We start from the raw sequence: 21,837 nt of genomic DNA, 5'->3' as shown, positions 1-21,837 counted from the left end.
TCCTGCGAGAAAACACTAGCCTCTCATTGAATTTGCACGACTGGCCAGCCGCGGCCTCTGTTCTCCAAATCTTCCTTGTGTCCTGTCCTGCTTCTCCCTCCCTGCCCCCCCCCCCGATCTCAACATGGAGGACACAGGCCACTTCGGGGAGACTTGGCTAAGGAGTCCCCAAACCCCCCTGCCCCCCCTCATGTGTCAATATTGAGCCAGAAAAGGGTTTGCTCCAGGCCTCCCCTGCCTGTGGAGACACGGCAGGGCCGTGCATGGCTCTTCCCAGCCATGGCCCAGCGGAGAAAGGAGCAGCCCTGCCAGATCTGTGTTCCTTCCCCCCCCCCCGCCCAAATCCAGGGTGCTGGTTCCAGGCCCTTTGGCCAGATCACCCCCCAGGTGTGCCCTGGACCTCATGTGTCAATATTGAGCCAGAAAGGGGTTTGCTCCAGGCCTCCCCTGCCTGGGGAGACACGGCAGGGCCTTGCATGGCTCTTCCCAGCCATGGGCCGGAGGAGAAAGGAGCAACCCTGCCAGATCTGTGTTCCTTCCCACCCCCCGCCCAAATCCAGGGTGCTGGTTCCAGGCCCTTTGGCCAGATTTGCACATGTTTCCGCGACAGGCATGCCCTGGCCGCGCCCTGGGGACCTCTCTTTTGTCCTTCAGATCACTCCTGCGAGAAAACACTAGCCTCTCATTGAATTTGCACGACTGGCCAGCCGCGGCCTCTGTTCTCCAAATCTTCCTTGTGTCCTGTCCTGCTTCTCCCTCCCTGCCCCCCCCCCGATCTCAACATGGAGGACACAGGCCACTTCGGGGAGACTTGGCTAAGGAGTCCCCAAACCCCCCTGCCCCCCCTCATGTGTCAATATTGAGCCAGAAAAGGGTTTGCTCCAGGCCTCCCCTGCCTGTGGAGACACGGCAGGGCCGTGCATGGCTCTTCCCAGCCATGGCCCAGCGGAGAAAGGAGCAGCCCTGCCAGATCTGTGTTCCTTCCCCCCCCCCCAGCCCAAATCCAGCCGCGGCCTCTGTTCTCCAAATCTTCCTTGTGTCCTGTCCTGCTTCTCCCTCCCTGCCCCCCCCCCGATCTCAACATGGAGGACACAGGCCACTTCGGGGAGACTTGGCTAAGGAGTCCCCAAACCCCCCTGCCCCCCCTCATGTGTCAATATTGAGCCAGAAAAGGGTTTGCTCCAGGCCTCCCCTGCCTGTGGAGACACGGCAGGGCCGTGCATGGCTCTTCCCAGCCATGGCCCAGCGGAGAAAGGAGCAGCCCTGCCAGATCTGTGTTCCTTCCCCCCCCCCCCGCCCAAATCCAGGGTGCTGGTTCCAGGCCCTTTGGCCAGATCACCCCCCAGGTGTGCCCTGGACCTCATGTGTCAATATTGAGCCAGAAAACGTTATACCTCAGCCTCCCTTCCCCCCAAATCCAAGTTGTGTGTGTGTTCCAGCCCCCCGGCAAGAGCACGCTCCAGGCTTCCCCAGCACCTTCTGTTTAAAGACTATCCCAGAAAATGGGTTCCCAAAACATGCAGACATGCTCAAAGCGCAACCCGTTTCCGGATCCAGGACATGTGTATTCAGTGTGCGGAGCCTGTTAAGTTTAAACAAAGCTTTATTTTGCCGACAGACAGGGCTCACCATGGCAGGCGGGAACCCCAGGCCCCCTGTGTCCATTCACTCAACTGTCCATCGAGCCAGACGGCCCCCCCCTTCGACGGCCAAGCACCTGGGCAAAGCTCGGGACACGCGAGAATGCCCTCACTCTTTTTGGCGAGGGTGGACGCGGGGTCGAAGTCCCAGGCTCTTCGCGGAGTTGCTCGGGTGCGTGCGGTCTTCCACGCTGAGTTGCCGTGAGAAAGGCGGCAGGAGACATCCCACCATCCAGCAGGTCAATCTCCTCCTCCTCCTCCTCCTCTTCCTTCCCCGCAGTGGGGCCTGCTGGCGGGAAACCAATTGGAATGCAATAAGCAGTCTTTGCCCCGACCAACCATACTACTGAGCATTGTGGAAACACCGACCAAAGCCCCCATCTAGGCGCCCTCTGTCGACCCAACAGTGACCTCGCAGCGCCCAGTGGGCCGCCATTAGCCACTTACTCCAAAACTGGTCCCGGCGTGCCTGGATTCTCTCATGGGCCAACCCCACAGCCTCCATCCGTCGCTCGGTGTCACTGGCTGAAAGACAGGCGGTGTAACGATTAAGGAATTTCAATCGATTGGTGATGCCCATCCCCAAACCTGCAAGCCGTGTGTCCCTTCTCCCTGGCAATCGCCACCCCCAGCCTTCCCCAGCACCTCTTCTGTCATATTGGGGGATGACCGGGCCCGCTTCTCTACTGACCGTAAAATTGTCTGGACACGCTTCTCGCCCGACCTATGCCGAGTGCAAAAGTGGAACTTGCCCGGGCATGCTGCCGGCCAAGCCCATGCTCCACTTTAGCCAGCTAGGCCTAGAGAGGAGAAAGGAGCAAGCCTGCAAGCTATGTGGACCCTCCCCAACCATGAGTGCTATGTGCGTCCCATCTCCCTGACAGTTCCCCGCTCCAGGCTGCACCAGGACACACAGCGTGCATATCCGCTGGACTCTTGTTGGTCATATTGGGACGTGTCCGCGCACGCTGCTGGCCCAGCCCATGCTCCCCTTTAGCCAGCTAGGCCTCAAAGGAGAAGGGAGCAAGCCCGCAAGCTGTGCGGCCCCTCCCCAAACATGCGAGCCGTGTGTCCCTTCTCCCTGGCAAGAGCCACCAGTAGCCTTCGCCAGCACCTTTTGTTGACCTATCCCCAGCACCCAGAGTATAAAAGTGGAACTTGCCCGGGCACGCTGCGAGGCCGCAGGCCAATGTCCCCCTTTGGCCAGCTAGGCCTCAGTGGAGAACAGAGCAAGCCTTCCAGCTGTGCGTACCATCCTCAAACATGAGCGCTGTGTTTCCCAGCTCTCTGGCAGCTCGGCCTGCGCCTGGCGCCACACAATCGGCTGTACAGTCGGTTTGTTGATGTAATATTGCCTCTGACAAGCAGAGCTGCAACCTTTTGTTTATGTTCACTTCTGTATCACCATCAATTGCTGACCATAATCATTATAACCATTAGATATCATTTTAATATTTCACAGTTTATTCAATCCTGTTAAGAGCAAGCACAAAAAAATCAGCTCTTTAAAAGTTCTCCTTTTGGAGGTTGGGTGTATAAAAAACATATAAAACCTGCATTGGTACTGCTGCATAGTCCTTTACCTAACCTCTTTCCAAAGTGCAGAATCTTGTGATCTCAATCACATTCTTCAGATGGTAGATGCTAAAATAGCATGCCACACTCCAGAACTTCCTATATAGCAAAATGCACACAAAAGGTTTAACACTGGAAGCTCTCTATCTTGCTTCAGGAGGTAGAACCATGCAGGCAATGTACTGTGCACTGAGCCCGGCTTCTACTGAAATCAATAGAAATGCTTTTCTAGGTTGTGGGACACTTGGGTGCAGACAGGATTTCTAGAACTCAGAGGAGAACCTAACTTTGGAGTGCTGACCAGCCAAATACCAGCTGGTAGAGCTGTGACTGACCCAAGGCCATGCAGCTGGCTTCAAGTGGAGGGGTGGGGATTCAAACCTGGTTCTCCAGATTAGAATCCCGTGGCTCCTAACCGCGCTGTGCGGCCGCAGGCCAATGTCCCCCTTTGGCCAGCTAGGCGTCAGAGGAGAACAGAGCCGGCTTGCAAGCCGCTAGGCTAGGCCTCAGAGGAGAATAGAGCAATAGAGCTTGGGCCGCCCAACAGAGAATATAGTTTGGGCTGCCCAAGCTCCTGGAGTTCAAAGGTGGAACATTCCTGGGCCCGCTGCAGAACACTGCACCCATCGAGGAACAGCTTCCGGGGGCCGCCGCCCACTCGTTTCTTGACAAGACTTACTTCGTGGTCGCTCGCCCAGAAACTCCTTCTCCACCATGTCGACCTCGATGTCCTCCACAACAGCGGTCAAGTTCCTGCGGACCGTGTGGGCGAGATCGACACGGTCAGGGAACAGCGACTCCAGGCGGAACGGCACCATGGTCTCCTCCGCCGCCTCCCGCTCGTGCTCCGTCAGCCCCTTTTCCTCCATGGCCGCGGCCGCCTGCTCCGCCCACTCCTCACGCCAGTTGCTTGGCACCCACTCCGCCATGCTTTGCGACGATGGCGGAGGCACGTCTGGTCGGCAGGGGAAGCCTCACGAGTTTGCGGGGGTTTGCGCGGGCAAACCAACGGCACAGCCAATTGCGTTGCACCACGCGGAGGCCGAAAGCTGGTTGGTCGTAGCCGAAAAAGCGGGAATCGGAGACACCGACCGGGTCAATGCGGCAGGTCAAGAGCTGATCAAGCCCCCCCTAATTCCTGGGGCCTCTGAACGGAAAACCAGACGCAGCCGTGATGGGGTCCACCCGGAGGCACCAGGGGCAGTGCGCCCCTGGATTTTTGGCAAGAAAATTTTTTTTGACAGACATGTCTTAGACCTCGCCCGTGCACTCCCCCCAAGCCCTGGGCGGGCCCTGGGATTTCGGACAGTCCCGTGTGTGTTTCTCACAAACATGTTCCCCCCTCCCCAAGTGAAGACATGTCTGTGTTTGCCTGTGTTTGTCAAAGGCATGCCCTCCCCCAGTGGACAAGCACCAACCAACGGACAGGGCCCCCCGCCCCGCTTCGAAGCCCTCAGGCAGCCGGGCAAGATCCCGGAGTGCGGGGGGGAGCCAGGGGGGCCATCTCTGACACGAAGCCAAACAGTCATCCAATCTTTTGAGGCCCGCGTTGGAGGCCCCCGGACCAGTCCATTGCGCGTCACCTGCTCGCTCGCAAGCTGCAGGCAATAGTGCCATCTAGCAGTCATTGAGAGGTCCACAGCCCCCGGGATGGTAAAAATAGCCGCTCTGTTCTGGGAACTCGCTGGTCGTCAGGAGGGGCACGTGCAGACGCGGACACACAATCACAGGTCTGGTGCGGGCAGGACACGCGCCGAAATTCTGAAACAGCCACGGGCGGGCCGAAACAGACGGGAGCGCGGACACGTGCGCAACCACGTGTAGTTCTTAACGTGTGTTTTGGCTCTGTGTGTAATTTCTTCAAGACCAACTAGTAAGCTTCCAGCGCCTACTCAGTTGGGATGCATACCTGGATACCCCAGATCCCTATCCAACGTTTTTACCACTGTAGTGCTGTGGTAAGCAGGCACAATATGAGAGACTGTAGAACAGGTTTATTGCTAGAGGAATGCTTTTCGAGAGTCCATAAAGCTGGATCCCATTTCCCAATTCTGTTCAATCTTCAGGGGTCTAAGCTACAAGTGACGAATGACACTTGTCTAAGCTACAAGTGACGAATGACACTTGAACAGCAAGTGTATTTCTCCCTGTTCACTTGCCCTCCACTCAATCCACTTGCTGTTCAAGTGTCATTCATCACTTGTAGCTTGGCCCCTCAGAGGGATGACTGTTTGCTTGCAGTTATTTGACAACAGCTGTCAAGCAGCAACCCAAGAGCTCTACCATATCCTGTGGTGATTTTGATTGTGAGATACCGAGCTGGGTGTCATCTGTATATTGACGGCATCCAATTCCATAGCTATGAATGAGTTCTCCTAAAGGCTTTACATAGAGATTGGATATCATGGAGGATAAGATTGCATTCTGTGGGACCCTGTGAGATCATTCCCACTCAGGAGACAGCTGATCTCCCACAACAACAAACTGTTCAATTAATTTCTGAATTGTCCCTTGGCCCTTGGCTCCAACAACTCAGAAATTAAAGGATATTAAAAAAATCTTTAAAAATCTGAAAAACCAAATTAACACTATGCATGACCCATATCTGAGCTGGTACAAAGCTCAATAATGCTAACTTTGATTGCTACAGTGAAGAAATGTTTTTATTAGGTACAAGTCATTAGAAACGGCTTTCTTTTACTTGATTCTCTATTTACACAAACTATTTGGTACTATTACATGCAATTTAGCCCACTTCTGTCTCCACAATTCACAATCACCTTTGTACATAAAAAGAATGTGTGAAACATTTTTTTAACATATTCTGCGGATATATCTTACCTGGGGGATCTTGTACATGTCCAAAACACTTGGGATCAGGAATGAAGTTGCATAGGAAAATCCTTCGATTATTGCAAAGAGGTTGTCTTGGCTGTCACATCTGAAGTTGGGGGCAAATCTGTTCCAGGGGGAAAGAAGTTGAAGCGTGGCATGATAGGTCCACCTTGGATTCAAATAACTGTCGTAGATACGGAAACCCAGGGTGACATTGGGCAAGAGCCTGGGATTTTCATTGATCTCCTTTATGGCAAATACCATGGCCAAGACATGCTGGTAATTCTGAGTCATTGCACTGCAAAAAGATAGGGATTATTCGCTAATAGCATTTTGTTAATTTTGTAGCACAGTTGCTATTTTTGTGCACCTTGTTCCTATTTTTTTGAAGTAGCTACATATCATATTTTACAACCAAGTTAGCTCTGAAAAACATACATTAGAATATAATGTCATCTCATTCTTCAGAATGTGATGCAGGCAGGCTCTAGCATTATAATATGCACATTCAGAATAGGGTGTAGGGAAAACGGTTAATGGCACAGCTCTAAAATGAATAAATGACAGGATGAGAAAAGATTCTGTTTCCCACCTCCTTTTCCTAGAACCACTTTGGAAATCACTTTGATAGACTTTTCAGATGGCCCTTATAATCATACACATGTTTTTTTTTTTTGAAAAAAATTTTATTGGGTTAGAATCCGTTATTTTTACATTTACATTCAATTTCCCCCAAATTTTTCATTTCTAACCCCCTCCCTTTCCCCCCCCTTTTGTTGACTTCCAACAGTTTTCCAACCCTTTGTCCCTTTTCCCTTACTTCTATTAAATTCCTCTATCTAAAACAAATATATATTCTCCATTATACTAAGCAGTACATCCTTAACTATTTTTCTTGTTATATACCCAAACTGTAAGTCTTTGTTTCCATCTTAGATAAACAATTTATCCCATTTTCCATTTTTAAATATTTCTATATATCATAAACCTATATATCATAGACCATAAAAATTTTGCACATTTAAATCAAACAATTTGACTTATTCTCTATATATTACTCATTCTGTCTTTTTATGGTAATTCTATATAACTCTCATCACATAGTCAATCAATTTGACTCGTCTATACCTTCAGACATTCAGTTTGGTGCATTATACAAATCTTATCAAAGAAAGAAAATATTGTTGGTTACTCAATCCTTATATTTAATCCTTATAGTTAATTATTTTCTATCAATATTCTATTTATTAACCTATATATATCTATATATATGTCAATCTGTTAATCTAACTGCTTATAAATTCACATTTATCTCTTCTCCCCCCGGTAAAGTCACCCCCCTCTACATTTTATTATACTTCAGTAGTTCTCAAACTGCCACAGTTTTCCTCCCACCTCCCATTTCTTCTCCAAATATTGTTTCAGCTTCTCCCAGTCTGTGTTAAACTGCCCTGAGTCCAGATTTCTCAGTTTTCTTGTCATCTTGTCCACCCCTTCAGTCTCTCCGCCAGTATCTTCGCAAAAATTTTATAGTCATTGTTGAGTAACGATATAGGTCTGTAATTTTTCACATTAGTCAAATCTTGGCCCTCTTTTGGGATCAATGATATGTTCGCTTCAGACCAAGTGTCTGGAATCCTTTGATCCCTTAGAACTCCATTGATCACCTCCTTTAGGAATGGTGCCAGCTCATTGGCCATAGTCTTATAAAATTTAGCTGTAAGTCCATCTGGCCCTGGCGCCTTTCCTAGATTTGCAGCTTGTATTGCCTTACTTATTTCCTCATCCGTTACTTCACTATTCAGTTTGTTTCTCCAAGCGTCTGAGATTTCTGGTAGCGTCATTTTCTCCAGATATGACGCTATTGAGTCTTTATTTACTTTTTTCTTGTTGTACAGTTTAGCGTAGAATTTATAAAAGGCTCTACTAATGGTAGTCTGTTCCAAATACGTTTTGTCATCTTCACAAATTTTATTTATTGTTTTCTTTTCCCTTCTCTTCTTCAGTTGCCATGCCAGGTACTTCCCAGGTTTATTTGCACCCTCAAACGCTTTCTGATTCAGCCTTTTGAGATTCCACTCCAATTCTTTATTGCTCATTGCTGTTAGCTGTTCTTGCAATATTTTAATTTCCTGGTATAATTTCTTTTTCCCTGGTCTCTTTTTTAACTGTATTTCCTTAGCTTTTATTTTCTCCTCAATCTCTTGTCTCTTCTCCTCTTTCTTCTTTCTTGCTCTACCATTTAAGTCCATTAGTATGCCCCTTATAACCGCCTTGTAAGCATCCCAAACTTTATCAGTTGGTACTTCTTTATTCACGTTGTATTGTATGAAAAACTTTGTCTCTCTTCTCAATATTTCCGTACTCTCTTTTTCCTGTAACAAGTCCTCATTTATTCTCCATGCTTTCCTTTTTCTCCTTTTCCCTAATTTCCACATAATTGGGTTATGATCTGAGCCTACCATCGGCATTATTTCTACATCTTTAGTCCATAACGCCAAATCTTTTGAGGCCCAGATCATGTCAATTCTTGATAATGTGGAATGCCTTGCAGAATAAAAAGTAAACTGTCTGCTTTTAGGATATTCTCTCCTCCATACATCTTCAAGAGTCTCTTGTTGAATCAGCTCAAAAAAGAGCTTTGGTAATAGTCCTCTTTTCTTTTGTGCCGTTGTAGTCTTTTTATCCAGTTCCAAATCTGTCACTCCATTGAAGTCTCCAGCAAGAATTATCTGGTCATATGAAAGATCGTCTAAATGCTTCCTCAAATCCTCAAAGAAGCTCTCTTTTGCACCATTAGGTGCGTAAATTCCGACTACCAACACTCTCTTTAGGTTCCAAGTACATTCCACTGCTACAAATCTGGCTTCCACATCTTTCATTATAAATTTTGGTTGTAGCTCCTCTTTTACATACAACACCACTCCTCTTTTTTTCTTACCTGAGGCCGCTACAAAGTCCTTGCCCAATTTTCCCAGTTTTAAATATTTTACATCCTGTTTTCGAATATGAGTCTCTTGCAAACAAACAATATCACTTTTTTGTTTTAGTAGCCAGTGAAAAATATTTTTTCTCTTATTCGGTGAATTTAGTCCATTTACATTCCAAGATAATACTTTACACTCCATATTCATAATCTTGTTGGTAAGTCTTTTTCATTGTCCCTTATAAATCGCTCCATCTCCCGCTCAGATCTAATACGCTTTTTGGCACCTCCAAATTCGAAGGACAAACCCTCTGGGAGCTCCCATCTGTACCTGATTTTCATGTCCTTCAACATCTGGATTAGCGCTTTATATTTTTTCCGATCTAATAACACTGATCTGGGTAGTTCCTTCATTATAATGATTGTCTTGCCATCGATCTCCAATGGATCTTGAAACTGTTTAGTCACGATCTTCTCTTTCATGTTTCTTGTTGTAAATTGTACAATCACATCTCTTGGTACTTTCTTCTGGGTTGCAATTCTCGAGTTCACACGGTATGCCACATCTAGGATAGCCACAACTTCCTCCTCCTCCTTTCCCAGGTATTCAGCTAACACCTCCGTCATCTGCTCTTGCGCTGTCTTTCCTTCCATTTCCGGCAGGCCGCGAAATCTCAGCTGCTTCTCCATATGTCTACTTTCCGCAACCGCCATCCTTCCCCTCATCAGCCTCATCTCTGTTTGTTGCGTATCTGCTAAGTTCTCCATCGCTCCTTCTACTGTTTTAACTCTCTGCTGCGTCCCTTGTAGTTCACTTTGTATTGTTTCCATACCTTTCTTCACTTCTGACAGCTCCGATTTTACTTCTGACAGCTCCGATTTTACTGTCTGTTTAACCTCTTTGATCAGCTCCAATTTCATGTCTTTAAATTCTTTAATCACCTCCAAAAGTTTTTTATCCAGGTTTTCTATTGCCGATTGCCACTCTTTCTTCGACATCGTGGGGCTTGCTTTGGCTCGCTCCCACGAATCCGCTCTCTTCCTTAGCTCCGTGGCGTTAAATTTAGTACCTTTTTTATTTCAAATGTCCCGGTCTTCTTGCATAAATTAATTTTAAAGGGTCCAAAATGTCGGGCGTCTTTTCTCTATGGTCTCTCTATGATTTTATAATCCAATATGGCCTACTTCCTTTTCTGCTGAGGCCGCGACCCTTCCCCTCTCAAAGATGGCAATTCCCTTCTTCCTGCCCTCCAGCAAGGGCCGCTTCTCTCCAGCCACTCTATTGTTGTTACGCACTTCCTGTCTCCCGTCTTCCCACAGCAGATCTCGCGATGGTGTCTTTTTCTCACAGCTCCAAAGCCACAGGTATTCAAAACAATAGTCCGATTTCTTTAATAACTTCTTTAAACTTAGTCTCTTTTCAAATACAACTCCTGCCGAAGCTTCCCCTCCTTTTCACTAGTCTGTTGCAGTTTAAAAGTCTACTTTTTTTCCTCTCTGTTTTTATCAATCTGTCCCGTATCGGAAGATAGTGATCTTTACCTTCCCTTCACTTTCCTCGGGTTGTAATCGCTGTTTCGATTTCAAGTTCTCCTTTCCACTTCTTCCCCCAATCGAAGCTTGGGTATGTAGGTCTTATGCCAGCCGAATTGGCCCCAAAACTGCCGCAGAGATTGTAGCCGACCCGTCGCAAGGTGGGACCTCAAGGATCGGGAGGGGACCCCTTACGCAGAGCCCCCCCTCGTCCGAGATCTAACTCACCCTAGGGTCTTGAGCGTTCTTTGCCTGCTCTCCGCTTGAGAGCAGTCGGCCGCGGGCTATTTTCACCCCGCCGGCCGCTTAAAACGGCAGTCCGGTCAGCTCCGCAAATGGAGCTGCGTTAGACCTCCATGAATCCCAAACCGGAAGTCATAATCATACACATGTTGATGGGTTATGGCAAGCAAGGCACGAAGAAGTGTATTGTCCAAACAGGGGCCAAGAGGGATACATCAACTGCATCTCAAAATCATTATGGGATGTATGGTATAGTGGGAAAATGAAAATGGGAAAAGAAGTGCATCTAAATCAAAAGGATAATATCCGAACGGGAAGCTAAATAATCTTTCAAGCTTCAGTGCAATCTATTTGTATTGGGATAAATAACTTGTTTGTTGGAATAATGCTTGTAGCAGATTGTCATGCCTGTTCTGAGACTGCAACTAATAGACTCATTCTTTTGATCCTGCCCAAATGTTCAGTGCTTCTGTAACTTTGGTTCTTTGCACTTCTGATGGCACTCCTGTATGCACCAAGGGGAATAGCAACTGTGATACAACGGTGCCGGCAACTGTGCTGGATTCACAGTAGTGAGAGGTCAGTGTCTCCTTGGAAGCATCCCAGTATAATGGAATGGAGGAGCCTAACTAGGCTGCGGCTTGTAATGCCATCCTAGGCAGAGTTATTGCTATCTAAGCCCATTCAGTCGCCTTGGATGGAAATAAGTTGGTATAAATTTGCACTGCTAAGTTCTCATAACAGAACCTCTTGCATGCGTAGCTGCACTTCAAGCCTCACCATGTTTTGGTCTGCTAGGTAATACAGCCTATTTATAAACAGAGCATAGGAAAGAATCATAATTTCTTACGCAAAAGGTTCATCTAGTGGCCCTGTAGGTTCTTTGGTGAAGTTTTGGGGAGCAGAAGGGAAAAAGATGAGAGGAACAAGACCACCCAGAATGAGATCTCCTGGGTGAAGATACTTGTGATGAATATCATGGAGGCTCCAGACCTTGCATTCAGCAATGGAAGGTTTACACACTAGCGGGGGAAGAAGCAGCAACATCAATAGCACTACTAAGATCACCATCCTGGGGGCAGCCCTTCCCACTGACAATAGATCCCCCTGTTGACAACTACAGCACTGTCATGAAAATCTCCAGGAAATGGATCCAGCCAGCTTTTTTACTCAATCTTGCCTGAATCCCATTTTACTACAGGCCATATTCCTCATGGCTTTTGTATCCACAGGTCCTATGATGTCCACAAGTGATTTAGCTGATGGTCCCTTCTTCTGCAGAAAAGCTGCTTGGATCCAACCACATTCGTACAAATCTCTGACCTACATACTCTCTGTTGTTTGATAAGCCACAAGTATCAGCAGAGTATGATAGATTCCTCTGTTTCTACTTGATTCTACCAAAGTATATACCTACTTTCACCATCTTTGTTATTTTGTTATTAGTCACTGCTAGATCTACACAGGGGAATTTGACAGAAGATTTAATTACTATCTTATTCAGAAATTGCCCAGAGCAACGCAAAGTCCCCAGCAAATGCCTCCTTGGCTTGGAGTCAGAAATTTTAAAAAGTCTTTTGTCATAAAAGTGGAAATATATGGTATTCTCATTCTTGATGTAGTCTCTTGGGAAAAAATAATTTCCACCCCCACGATCTTTCCCATCTATCCAAGAGTGCACAGTGAGAAGCTTTTGTCTAACGTTGGAGTTGCATATTCACAGAAAACTCCCTAAGGGCCATTCATCTGCTCTTTCCTAATTTTTTTCTGTTTGTTAATAACTGTCCTGAGGAAGGGGTTTGTGAGCCAAAAAGAACTTGGCCCTAATAAAAAGAACTACATGGATTTTGTTTCTAGGTCTAGATTTTGCCTAGGCCAATATGGTTGCTTTGAACTTTCAAATTATACCCAGCTCTTTTGAGCAAGAGGCAATTCATACATTAAACTCCATAAGGAAGAACAAATCCCAAAAGAAAAGACCATCCACCTCACTAAGGAGCAATACAGCTGACCCATAAGCAGCCAAGTGGTGGTGTTGCCCCTCCCCTGGGATTTCCCAGAGGAGACTCAAGCCCTACTTCCCCCATGGAATTTATATCTATGGGTGAGAGTGAAAAACTGAGGAATTTTAGGGAGAATTTGGACAGATTTTCTTTCTGTTGATAGTGGAATGAAGGAGTTAGAGAGTCTTCTCTGCTTAGGATAAATATGTTGTGGTCCGTAATAAGGAGGTATTCAGAACAAGGGGCTGTCATTGCTAGTAGAACACTTTGACTCAGGCCCATGCCTGACTTTCCTGGGCCCATGTTTCCTCTACTGTGTCTAGTTAAAGATAAATACTTTAAATGACAACAGCGTCATTCGACATTTACCCATTTCCATTCCATCTCATTGGCTACCCATTCATAGGCAAGACAATCTGTGCCAATCTTTCTCAACTTTTAGCATAAAAGCAGTATGACCTCCTTTCTGTCTTTCAGTTGGATTTTGCCTTTAACTCTTTTCTTCTTGCCCCCTCTGAGTATATTGCTGCCACCAGGAATTATATTCCAAAATCATTTAAATTTCCCCTTTAATAATGTGCCTGAGCATCAGGCTCCTTCATGGTACTATGTAGCCCTGAATAAATGAATGAGATGTGGAAATAACAGATACTCTCAGTTGAAAAAACAAAACAAACTTATATTTTTACAATAAGCGTATTGGTTTCATATTATTTCTTAAGCTTGATGGTTTCAAAAGAGTGTTATCTGTTCTTAAAGTTACTTTTCATAGATACAGTCACTCAGATCTTCTCTCAGCCTCCACACACAGTTTGCCTGCTTCTGATATTAATTTCTCACTCAAATACACATAAGACTTTCTCTCAGGCGCGCACACAGTTTGTCTCTCTTGCCCTGACTGAATGTTCTTTCACAAACATACACAGTTCAGGCTTCCACACAGGTTATATTTCTCTTGGAAATGCTTAAACAAGTTCAGGCTGCACACAGCTTGCCTGCTTTGCCCAGACAACCTTTTCTCTCTACTCAGGGCCAAGCTACACATGACGAATGACACTTGAACGACAAGTGGATTGAATGGAGGGCAAGTGAACAGGGAGAAATACACTTGCCGTTCAAGTGTCATTCGTCATGTGTAGCTTGGCCCTTAGTCACTGAAAACTGTATTCACTCTGCCCCTACTCTCAGTCATCAACCAATCATCTCACTCACTCATCCCTTTCTTTCACCCCCACTCTTCATCTGTACCACACCAAGCATTTAAAGACACATACACACATTTGAAATCATTACAAGAAGTTCAATTTTAAGGGAGCATTTTTAACTTGTAAAAGAGTTATGCTCTGCGTATCTGGTGACACAACCTAAAAGAAATACAATATTTTTCAGTCAGCTCTTTATTTAATTCAGTATTATAAATCTTAACAAACATTTTGCAAAAGAGAAATATCAACCAATTGAAAATTTGTCGTCATACCAAAAGTCTACCAGAGACGGAACTGTCACAATAGAACCAAGGTATAACCATAGAATGCAACTAAAGTGCCTGGCTCATTCCAAAACAGGATGAATAAGGGGTGCAGATGGCATTTTCAAAAGCCCAAGTACAGCTTTTCAAAGGTCACTGAATCGTTCCACAGATTCTTTAGAGGAAACGGAACTAACAGCAGCAAAACAGCCTGACCTTTAAGACACTTCAATGCTTTCTCTTCATGATTTCCTCTCTCATGTTCAAATCTTGTCTCAACAAAATAACATAGCATTTGGGGGAAAAGATGCATCCGAGTAACCCAGCACTGGAGGCCAAGATGGAGAAGATCTCCACAACCACCATGGCTTTTCCTTTAGTGCTCAGGTAGGTGGGAACAAAAGACACCCAAACACTGCAAAAGACCAGCATGCTGAAGGTGATGAATTTGGCTTCATTAAAACTGTCAGGTAGTTTCCTGGCTAGGAAAGCCACAGTGAAGCTGAGAGTGGCCAGAAATCCCATGTAGCCCAGGACACAGTAAAACATAGTAACTGACCCCTCGTTACATTCCATTATGATTTCTTGAGTGAGTGAATGTGTGTCCAGATCTGGGAAGGGAGGAGAAGTACTCAACCAGACAGCACAGATGCCAACTTGAACAAGGGAGCAGGATAAGACAATAGAATAGGCCAACTTTTTTCCTACCCACTTCCTGAAACTGTTTCCTGGCTTGGAGGCCATGAAAGCCACAACCACAGTAATGGTTTTTGCCAACACAGAAGAAACAGCAACTGAGAAAATAATGCCAAAAGCTGTTTGCCGGAGGAGGCAGGTCATCATGTTAGGCTGTCCAGTGAACAGCAAAGAGCAGAGGAAGCAAAGAAAAAGAGAGCTAAGGAGAATGTAGGTGAGGCTCCGGTTGTTGGCTCTCACTATAGGAGTGTCCCGGTGCTTAATGAAGGCTGCAAGCACCAGAAGTGTTATTAGAGACAAGAAAAGAGCCACAAAAGATAAACTAATGCCCAAAGGCTCTTCAAGAGACAGGAATGTTGGACTCTTAGGAACACAGTTATCTTGACGAATGTTTGGATAGTGATCTTCTGAGCAGGGGACACAATAATCCATGTCTGAAAGAAGAATATTTGCATATTTTAAAGAGTATTTTAACTATATTTTTTAGGAATAAGAAGCACTGTTTCAAGAATCCCAACAGACGACCATTTGACAGGCAGTATATTTAGAACCCTATCCCTCCCAACCTGAGATTCTTTATCAAGAGATTTCAGGCTTTCAGTCTTGTGTTTTGTATAAGAGAACCATGTAGTCTACCTGAGATCTCTTAGGGGCACATATACTGGTGACTGTAGAATCTTTCCTCCCAGTTTACAAGATTATCAATGAGGCTTCTCATTTGTGCTTTATATTTATGCGCAATAATAAAGGGATAATAATTGTGGCCAGTCTTTCATGAGCCCCTGTAGTAACATACGGCAACTGCACTGCGTGTTATTATTTATTCCATCAATCATCATTCTAGATGTTCTGCCTCTCTCCCAAGTTATCTTGATGTCTGGATATTTCACTGTATTGGGCAAACTCTTTGTTCAATTATACAGCCAGAATTTTTATGCCTTGGAACAAAATTCACCAAAGTTCTGCAAATGGGCATGATTAGTAATGGCCTATTCCCACACATTCTTTGTGGAGGCTCCCACCCTGTCTAAGGCGAGGAGGTCAAGAAGGCCCCCACACTTCTATTATATAACAGAATGTATCACCTTTCTTTTGCTGTTTTGTACCTTTGTACCTCACATTCTGCATTATTGAATGGCGGTGCTTTCAACAGGGTTTGTTGGTGTTGTTTTTCGTTGTTTTCCAATTCTGTAATTCTAGTCCTACTTCATTTTCTATTGAATGTCTTAGGCTATTTTATTGATTTTTAAAATATATATATTTGGTAATGTATTTTGAGCCTCAGTGATCGAGGCAGTCTATAAATGAAGTAAATAAATATCAAACCGATACCATGATTTTCTCCAGAATATTAAGCAAATAACTGAAAATAGCAAGAGAAATGTTAATAAGGGAATACATTCTTTAACTTGTCACCACTTTCAGAGAGACTAACTGTGTAATCCTATGGAGAGTTACTCTAGTTTAAGTCCATTGACTTCAGTGGGCTTAGACTGGAATAACTTACCATTGGATGGCACTGTAATGGTGCAATACCAAAAGGAGTTATGCCCTTCTAAGTCCATTGAAGTCAATAGCCTCAGATGAGTGTATAACTGCTTAGGAATGAACTCCAAATCTCTTCAGCGATAGGCACTTAAATGCACTGCAGCCACACTTTCTGCTGCTATTAATCCAACAAAACAGCCTGGAGATTTGATTTGATTCATAGTTCTGAAATTCACATCTCCTACCCTCTTGGTCTGACATCTTCCCTTCTGGACACGGCACACATGTGTAGCAGCAAAATTTCTCCCCCTCCTTCCTTTTCCTGCTGTATCCTGGCTTGCATTTGTCATTACAGAGAGAGAAGGGAGGCACCTATCCTTGGACAAAGGAAGAATTTAGCATGGAGACAAGGCCTGGGGAGCTTTGATTTACAAATCATCTTCTGATTGTCAAAAGAGCTGATGGAGTAGAAAAATAAATGATCCAACCTTTCAGATATCACATTCAATGGGAACTTTTTAAGGAAGGTGTGACACTAACTCAAGGAGCTTAAGATTGTCATATTTCTGGATAAATGGTCTATGTAGCTCAGTTGCCTTGGAGATCCCTCAAAGAAGTGCACAATAAGTGGCGATGCCATGCATGCTGAGTTACAGAGTATTTCTTGGTGCAGAATATTTCTCTGTAATCCATCTGGTGTTGGCCTTGTTCACTATTGTGAATCGTGACCTTTCTATATTGCACTACATAGCTTCTGCAGTGCAATTTTTTTTTGGGAAAAAGACATTTTCTTTTTACAAAAGTTGGACAAAGAACATTGAGCCAATGAATAGTAAGAGGCAAAATCCATCTATTACCTTTCTCAGAGGAACTGAGAAAGGGGATTGTCCCTTACATAAGCACATAATTCTTACCACCATAAACACCCCCAAATATATGTGCTAGTTTTCATTGCAATGTGCAACCCAACTGTATTTTATTAGTTATGCATTGTTTCAAGGTTATTCATATTATTTGCTTAAAATCTATTGCTTGTCAACTTCTGGCCATGCATTTCTTCTTTTAAAGGCGTTGAAATCAGTTTCCCACCTGAGTCAAGTTTTTGTGCCACACCATTCTTTCCGTGTGAACGGACATTTCTTTCCCTGAAAGAGCCTGAGGATCCAACTTCCCAACTTTTACTTTGACATAGGAATTATTTGGAAAAGTAACCAAGTTCATTATATCAAATCCAGCTACTAATTCTCCACGTTCATTAAAAACAATCTCATCTCCTGCACTGTTGTTGAATGAAATCCTCCGAAGAAAGAAGTGGAGCTATATGGAGAGAGAATCATAAAGAAATTGATAGATTTCCAGTGAAATCCTAAGCAGAGTTACTCTTGTCTAAGCCCATTCACTGTTAGTCTTCTTTGTTAAAAAAAGCAACTAGTTTGTATATACAGTTATGTTCCAGCTGATTAGCTATAGTGGCAATCTGTGCCCTGATTTAGGTTTGCTAGCACATGAGAAAAAAATCATTTACATAAGGTATAAAGTACTAAAGCAGCAGATTCATGTCAAATATGAGCAGATAGACAGACAGAAATCAGGCCAGAGACCTTAGCAGTTACAAATAAATTCAACTTTATTCAAAGGACTGCATTCAGATAACCTTGTCTTACATGTGTGATTATCAATTCCCTCAGTCACAGATAAGTCAGTCTTTGTTTTTCTTCATTGATAGCATTATTTATATCTAATGGATTGTTTCCACCTACTCCACTGTGCTCAATGTTGCTTCTGCTGGAGGAAGGCTCCATGGAGTAGTAGGATACAACTGCTGTATAACAATGCCTCTTTCAGCAGAAATAACCTTGTCAGTTCATGCAAATCCAGTGACTATCTCCAAGTCCCTAAGAATTCCTAGATTCTTGTCTTGTACTTGATTACCACTGACTTGCAGTCAGCTATAGGTTATGTTGAAATAAAAACATTTCGGTAAAAGGTCAACTGTATATTGTCACATGGCAAGCATGCATTAAATATCCATATTGGACAGAGAAAAGGTTTTAAAAGTGTTGTTGTGAGTACTACTTCAGGAACAAAGTGTGCATGCTTAATTGTACCAGTATTTGAAATGGAAGCATATAGATCTGAGAAAGCCCTGACCTGGATAGCCCAGGTGAACCTGAACTCGTCAGTTCTCAGAAGCTAAACAGGGTTGGCCTTGGTTAGTAATTGGACGGGAGACCTCCAAAGAAGACCAGGGTTGCTGAGACAGACAATGGCAAACCATCTCTGTTAGTCTTTTGCCATGAAAACCCCATTGGGGTCGCTGTAAGTCAGCTATGACTTAATGGCACTGGCTACCTCCAGATCTGTGAAGATGAGTGAAACCAAAAAGGTAGACCATGTCCAAGACCTTATGTGTGATATCATTTTAACTACTGTATGCCATACCCCCCCTCCGACACACACAAACACATTATCATAATCATGACTATAGCCCTTTATCAATAGAGCAATATTACCTGTTCTAGTTTCAGATGTTCCAGAGTGCCTCTCTTTCCCATTGTTGTGTGTTTTGGTCTGGATACCAACATGGCACGCAAAGCATGTACGATACTGTAGACAGCGTTATAGATACTGTAACTGTGTCCTGTTATGTCCATTTCAAAAACAGGTCCGGGGAGGCTCTCCAGTCTCTGGTCTTCAGTACATGTTCCAGGCAACTGCGCTGGCATATTTGAATCTGGAAACAAACAGTCAAATGCCTGCTCCCAGAAGTCCCGGAGAAAGCTGTCGTCTTTTGTCCAAAAGGGGTTGAGATTCTGAAGAAATTCTCGGAAGGCTAAAAACTTATTTGAGTGGATTGTGAATGACAGTGCACCATGGAACATTTGGATATCCCAGTCTCTTAGAAAGATGTGGAATATGAAATCAACCTGTGCTGTTGTAATCCATACCTTTCCAGCAAAGGCCTTCTCCTTATGCTGTGGATCTGTTCTAAGTGCTACCATATTGTTAAATGCCAGCCATATAATGGATGCTGCTTCTCCATGGATAACTATTGCGTTGGCTGTGCTTTCTGTGAAATGTAGATGAATGCTGTTCACACTCCTATCAAAATATCCCTCTGTGGGAACAGTATAGAAATGTTTTGTTGTTCTTTCTATGAAGGCTGAACAGATTCCACTTTGGGAAAACAAAGACTCTAAGATCTGCAGGAAATGTTCTCCATTGTCATCGTTCACAGCAATGAGTCCTACCCATATCCATTTGAAATGCAGAAGTAACTGGACAATTCCCTGATACTGAAGAGATTCATTTGGGACCATACGGTAAAAAGGTGGGGACTGGGTGTTATAGCTTGTCTCTGTTGCAAATGAGCCATATGTGATCTAAAAGATCAGAACAGATTTTTTGAGGTGGCCTGGAACATGTTTATGTAAATGAGCTGTGAGCATTTATTAATACAAAATTCAGATTTCCTATCATACTTCACACTTCTGTGTATACCTGAATGTTTAACAAATGTTTTTTTGGGTTTTGTTCATTTAAAAAAAAAAATTAGATTGTGTTCAGGGTCCTGTCTGATTTCACTGCTGTTCAGTCCCTAGAATGTCATGAAGAGTTTTATAAGTGAGAAGTTTGGATTGTGAAATGATGATAAACCAATTCCGAATTGCTCTCCGCAATGGGGGAAACAATGGGTTGGATCTAGCAAGCTTTTTCACTCAATGTCACCCACTTCTCTTCTTTATTACAACCCCCATCCCACACTGCTTTTATTCTTGCATGTCCCTGAATCTCCAGTCTAGCCTTTTCAAAGTAATCAGATTGAACCCCTGTATCCTTTTGCATCAGCAGAAAAGGTGGCACGAATCCATCCGAATTTTTGAAATTTCAGTCTGGAACAAGCCTCTAGAAATTTCCCCCTTCCATTCCTGTGACTTCAGGCACATTAATATGTCTCTTTTCCCTCACTTTTTAGGCGGAAAGTACCAAGTGGCTTAGAAGGAATTGTGCCAATCCTTTTGCTGATACATTACTTGGTACTATTTCTCTAAACCATAGCATAAGATAAAGTCATTGTACTCCTGTTGGGGGGTGGGGGTAGAAATCACCAAGCAGATCATCAGCAAAGAATATGGACTGATTTCTAAGGAACGATGTAATACATTCTTTCTGAGCCCTGTGTTCAGTTACTATCTGAGGAAAGCACCTTGGATGGAAATTACATTAAGCCATGGACCTCTGCTACATAGGGTGGGCAAAGGATGGACAAATGGGAATTTCCGAATGGGAATTTCCCAATATTTTGTTGGCTCCATCTACGTTTGGAAAAGGAATGACTCCATCCACCATCCTTCTTTGTTCATCCTTCTTTGTTCATTACAACCTCTATTGGAACACACTTCTTTTAAGTAGCATTTTTAAGAGGAATTCTCTAAATTCCTCTTTTACCCAATTTCTCAGTGATATCCAACAATCTTTCCCTCTTTTGAGGAATTTGTAGCCTGTATCAAATTAATTCCAACTGAATCAAAAGAGAAATTTGAAGACAGGAGGGGGAAGAAGATTTCAGCATTTCACTTTGCAGATGCTGAGAGGTGGGCACATCTTCCTATTTTCCTGCTAGAGGATGCTGCCTTTTGGTATGTAACATCAACACACACGCTCTAAATTTAAGAAAGGCACATAAAGGTGTAACAGAAAACTACAAAGACTTATCAAAGAAAAATTCCTCTTTGGAAAAAGAAAAAGAAAACAACAGGAATCCGTGGCTATATTCCCCCTACAGTAATCCCAACCCATTTCGGAGCAATCCTTACTTCTCTTCTATGGATTAAATGGCTTTCCCACTCCCTGGTTCCCCCAAAGCATGCAAGTCAACTTTTGAAGAAAAGTCGAGCAAGATTAGGAATTCTGAAAAAATTGCATACAGCAAGATCCTACCTGTGGAATCTTGTAAAGACTCAGGATATCTGCCATGAATGAGGAAATTTCAGAACTTATTCCTCCAATGACTCCTATTACATTGTTTTGGACCCCACATTTGTAGTTGGGAACAAATATATGTCCTTTGAAGAGCAGGTCCAGCGTTGCACGGTAGGTCATCTTTGCATCATAGTAGCTATCATAAATGTGGAACCCAAGGGTGATATTGGGCAAGAGTTTGACATTTTCATTGATCTTATTTACAGCAAATGCCAAGGCCAGGATGTGCTGGTAAAACTTTGTGAATACCCTGCAAATAGAGTTGCAAATAATTAAATTCATTAAATATATTTATCATAAATACCACCAGCCTTTTCTATCTCAAAAGGGCCACAGGTCTAACTTCAACTATACAATTTATATTATGTGATCTAGTATTCATTTTATTTATTTATCTATCTATTTATTTATTGTTGGATTTATTATTCACTCTCCCTCCGAATGGAC

The 21,837-nt window shown here is 44.1% G+C and overlaps 1 protein-coding gene across 1 annotated transcript; it reads right to left on the bottom strand.

Moving 5' to 3' along the window:
- Nucleotides 1-14,451: 14,451 nt before the first annotated feature.
- LOC129339712 (vomeronasal type-2 receptor 26-like) lies at nt 14,452-21,510 on the bottom strand. Its single transcript, XM_054994293.1, has 3 exons — nt 21,349-21,510; nt 16,653-16,779; nt 14,452-15,353 (listed from the first exon to the last, which is right to left on the bottom strand). The coding sequence occupies exons 1-3, from the start codon at nt 21,508-21,510 to the stop codon at nt 14,452-14,454; spliced, it is 1,191 nt and encodes a 396-aa protein (XP_054850268.1).
- Nucleotides 21,511-21,837: the final 327 nt, after the last annotated feature.

Source organism: Eublepharis macularius, chromosome 12 (assembly GCF_028583425.1).
Source record: "Eublepharis macularius isolate TG4126 chromosome 12, MPM_Emac_v1.0, whole genome shotgun sequence".
NCBI lineage: Eukaryota > Metazoa > Chordata > Lepidosauria > Squamata > Eublepharidae > Eublepharis > Eublepharis macularius.
Note: the sequence above shows the minus strand (reverse complement) of the source record. Positions and strands in the feature narration are given on the sequence as shown.

Coding starts and splice junctions, on each gene's coding strand:
- LOC129339712 (XM_054994293.1), bottom strand. CDS start 21,510: ATGACCTACCGTGCAACGCTGGACCTGCTCTTCAAAGGACATATATTT. Junction 16,780..21,348: donor GTCTTTACAAGATTCCACAG/GTAGGATCTTGC, acceptor GTCCAAGGATAG/GTGCCTCCCTTCTCTCTCTG. Junction 15,354..16,652: donor GAAGATGTCAGACCAAGAGG/GTAGGAGATGTG, acceptor TTCTTCTTTCAG/ACATGGATTATTGTGTCCCC.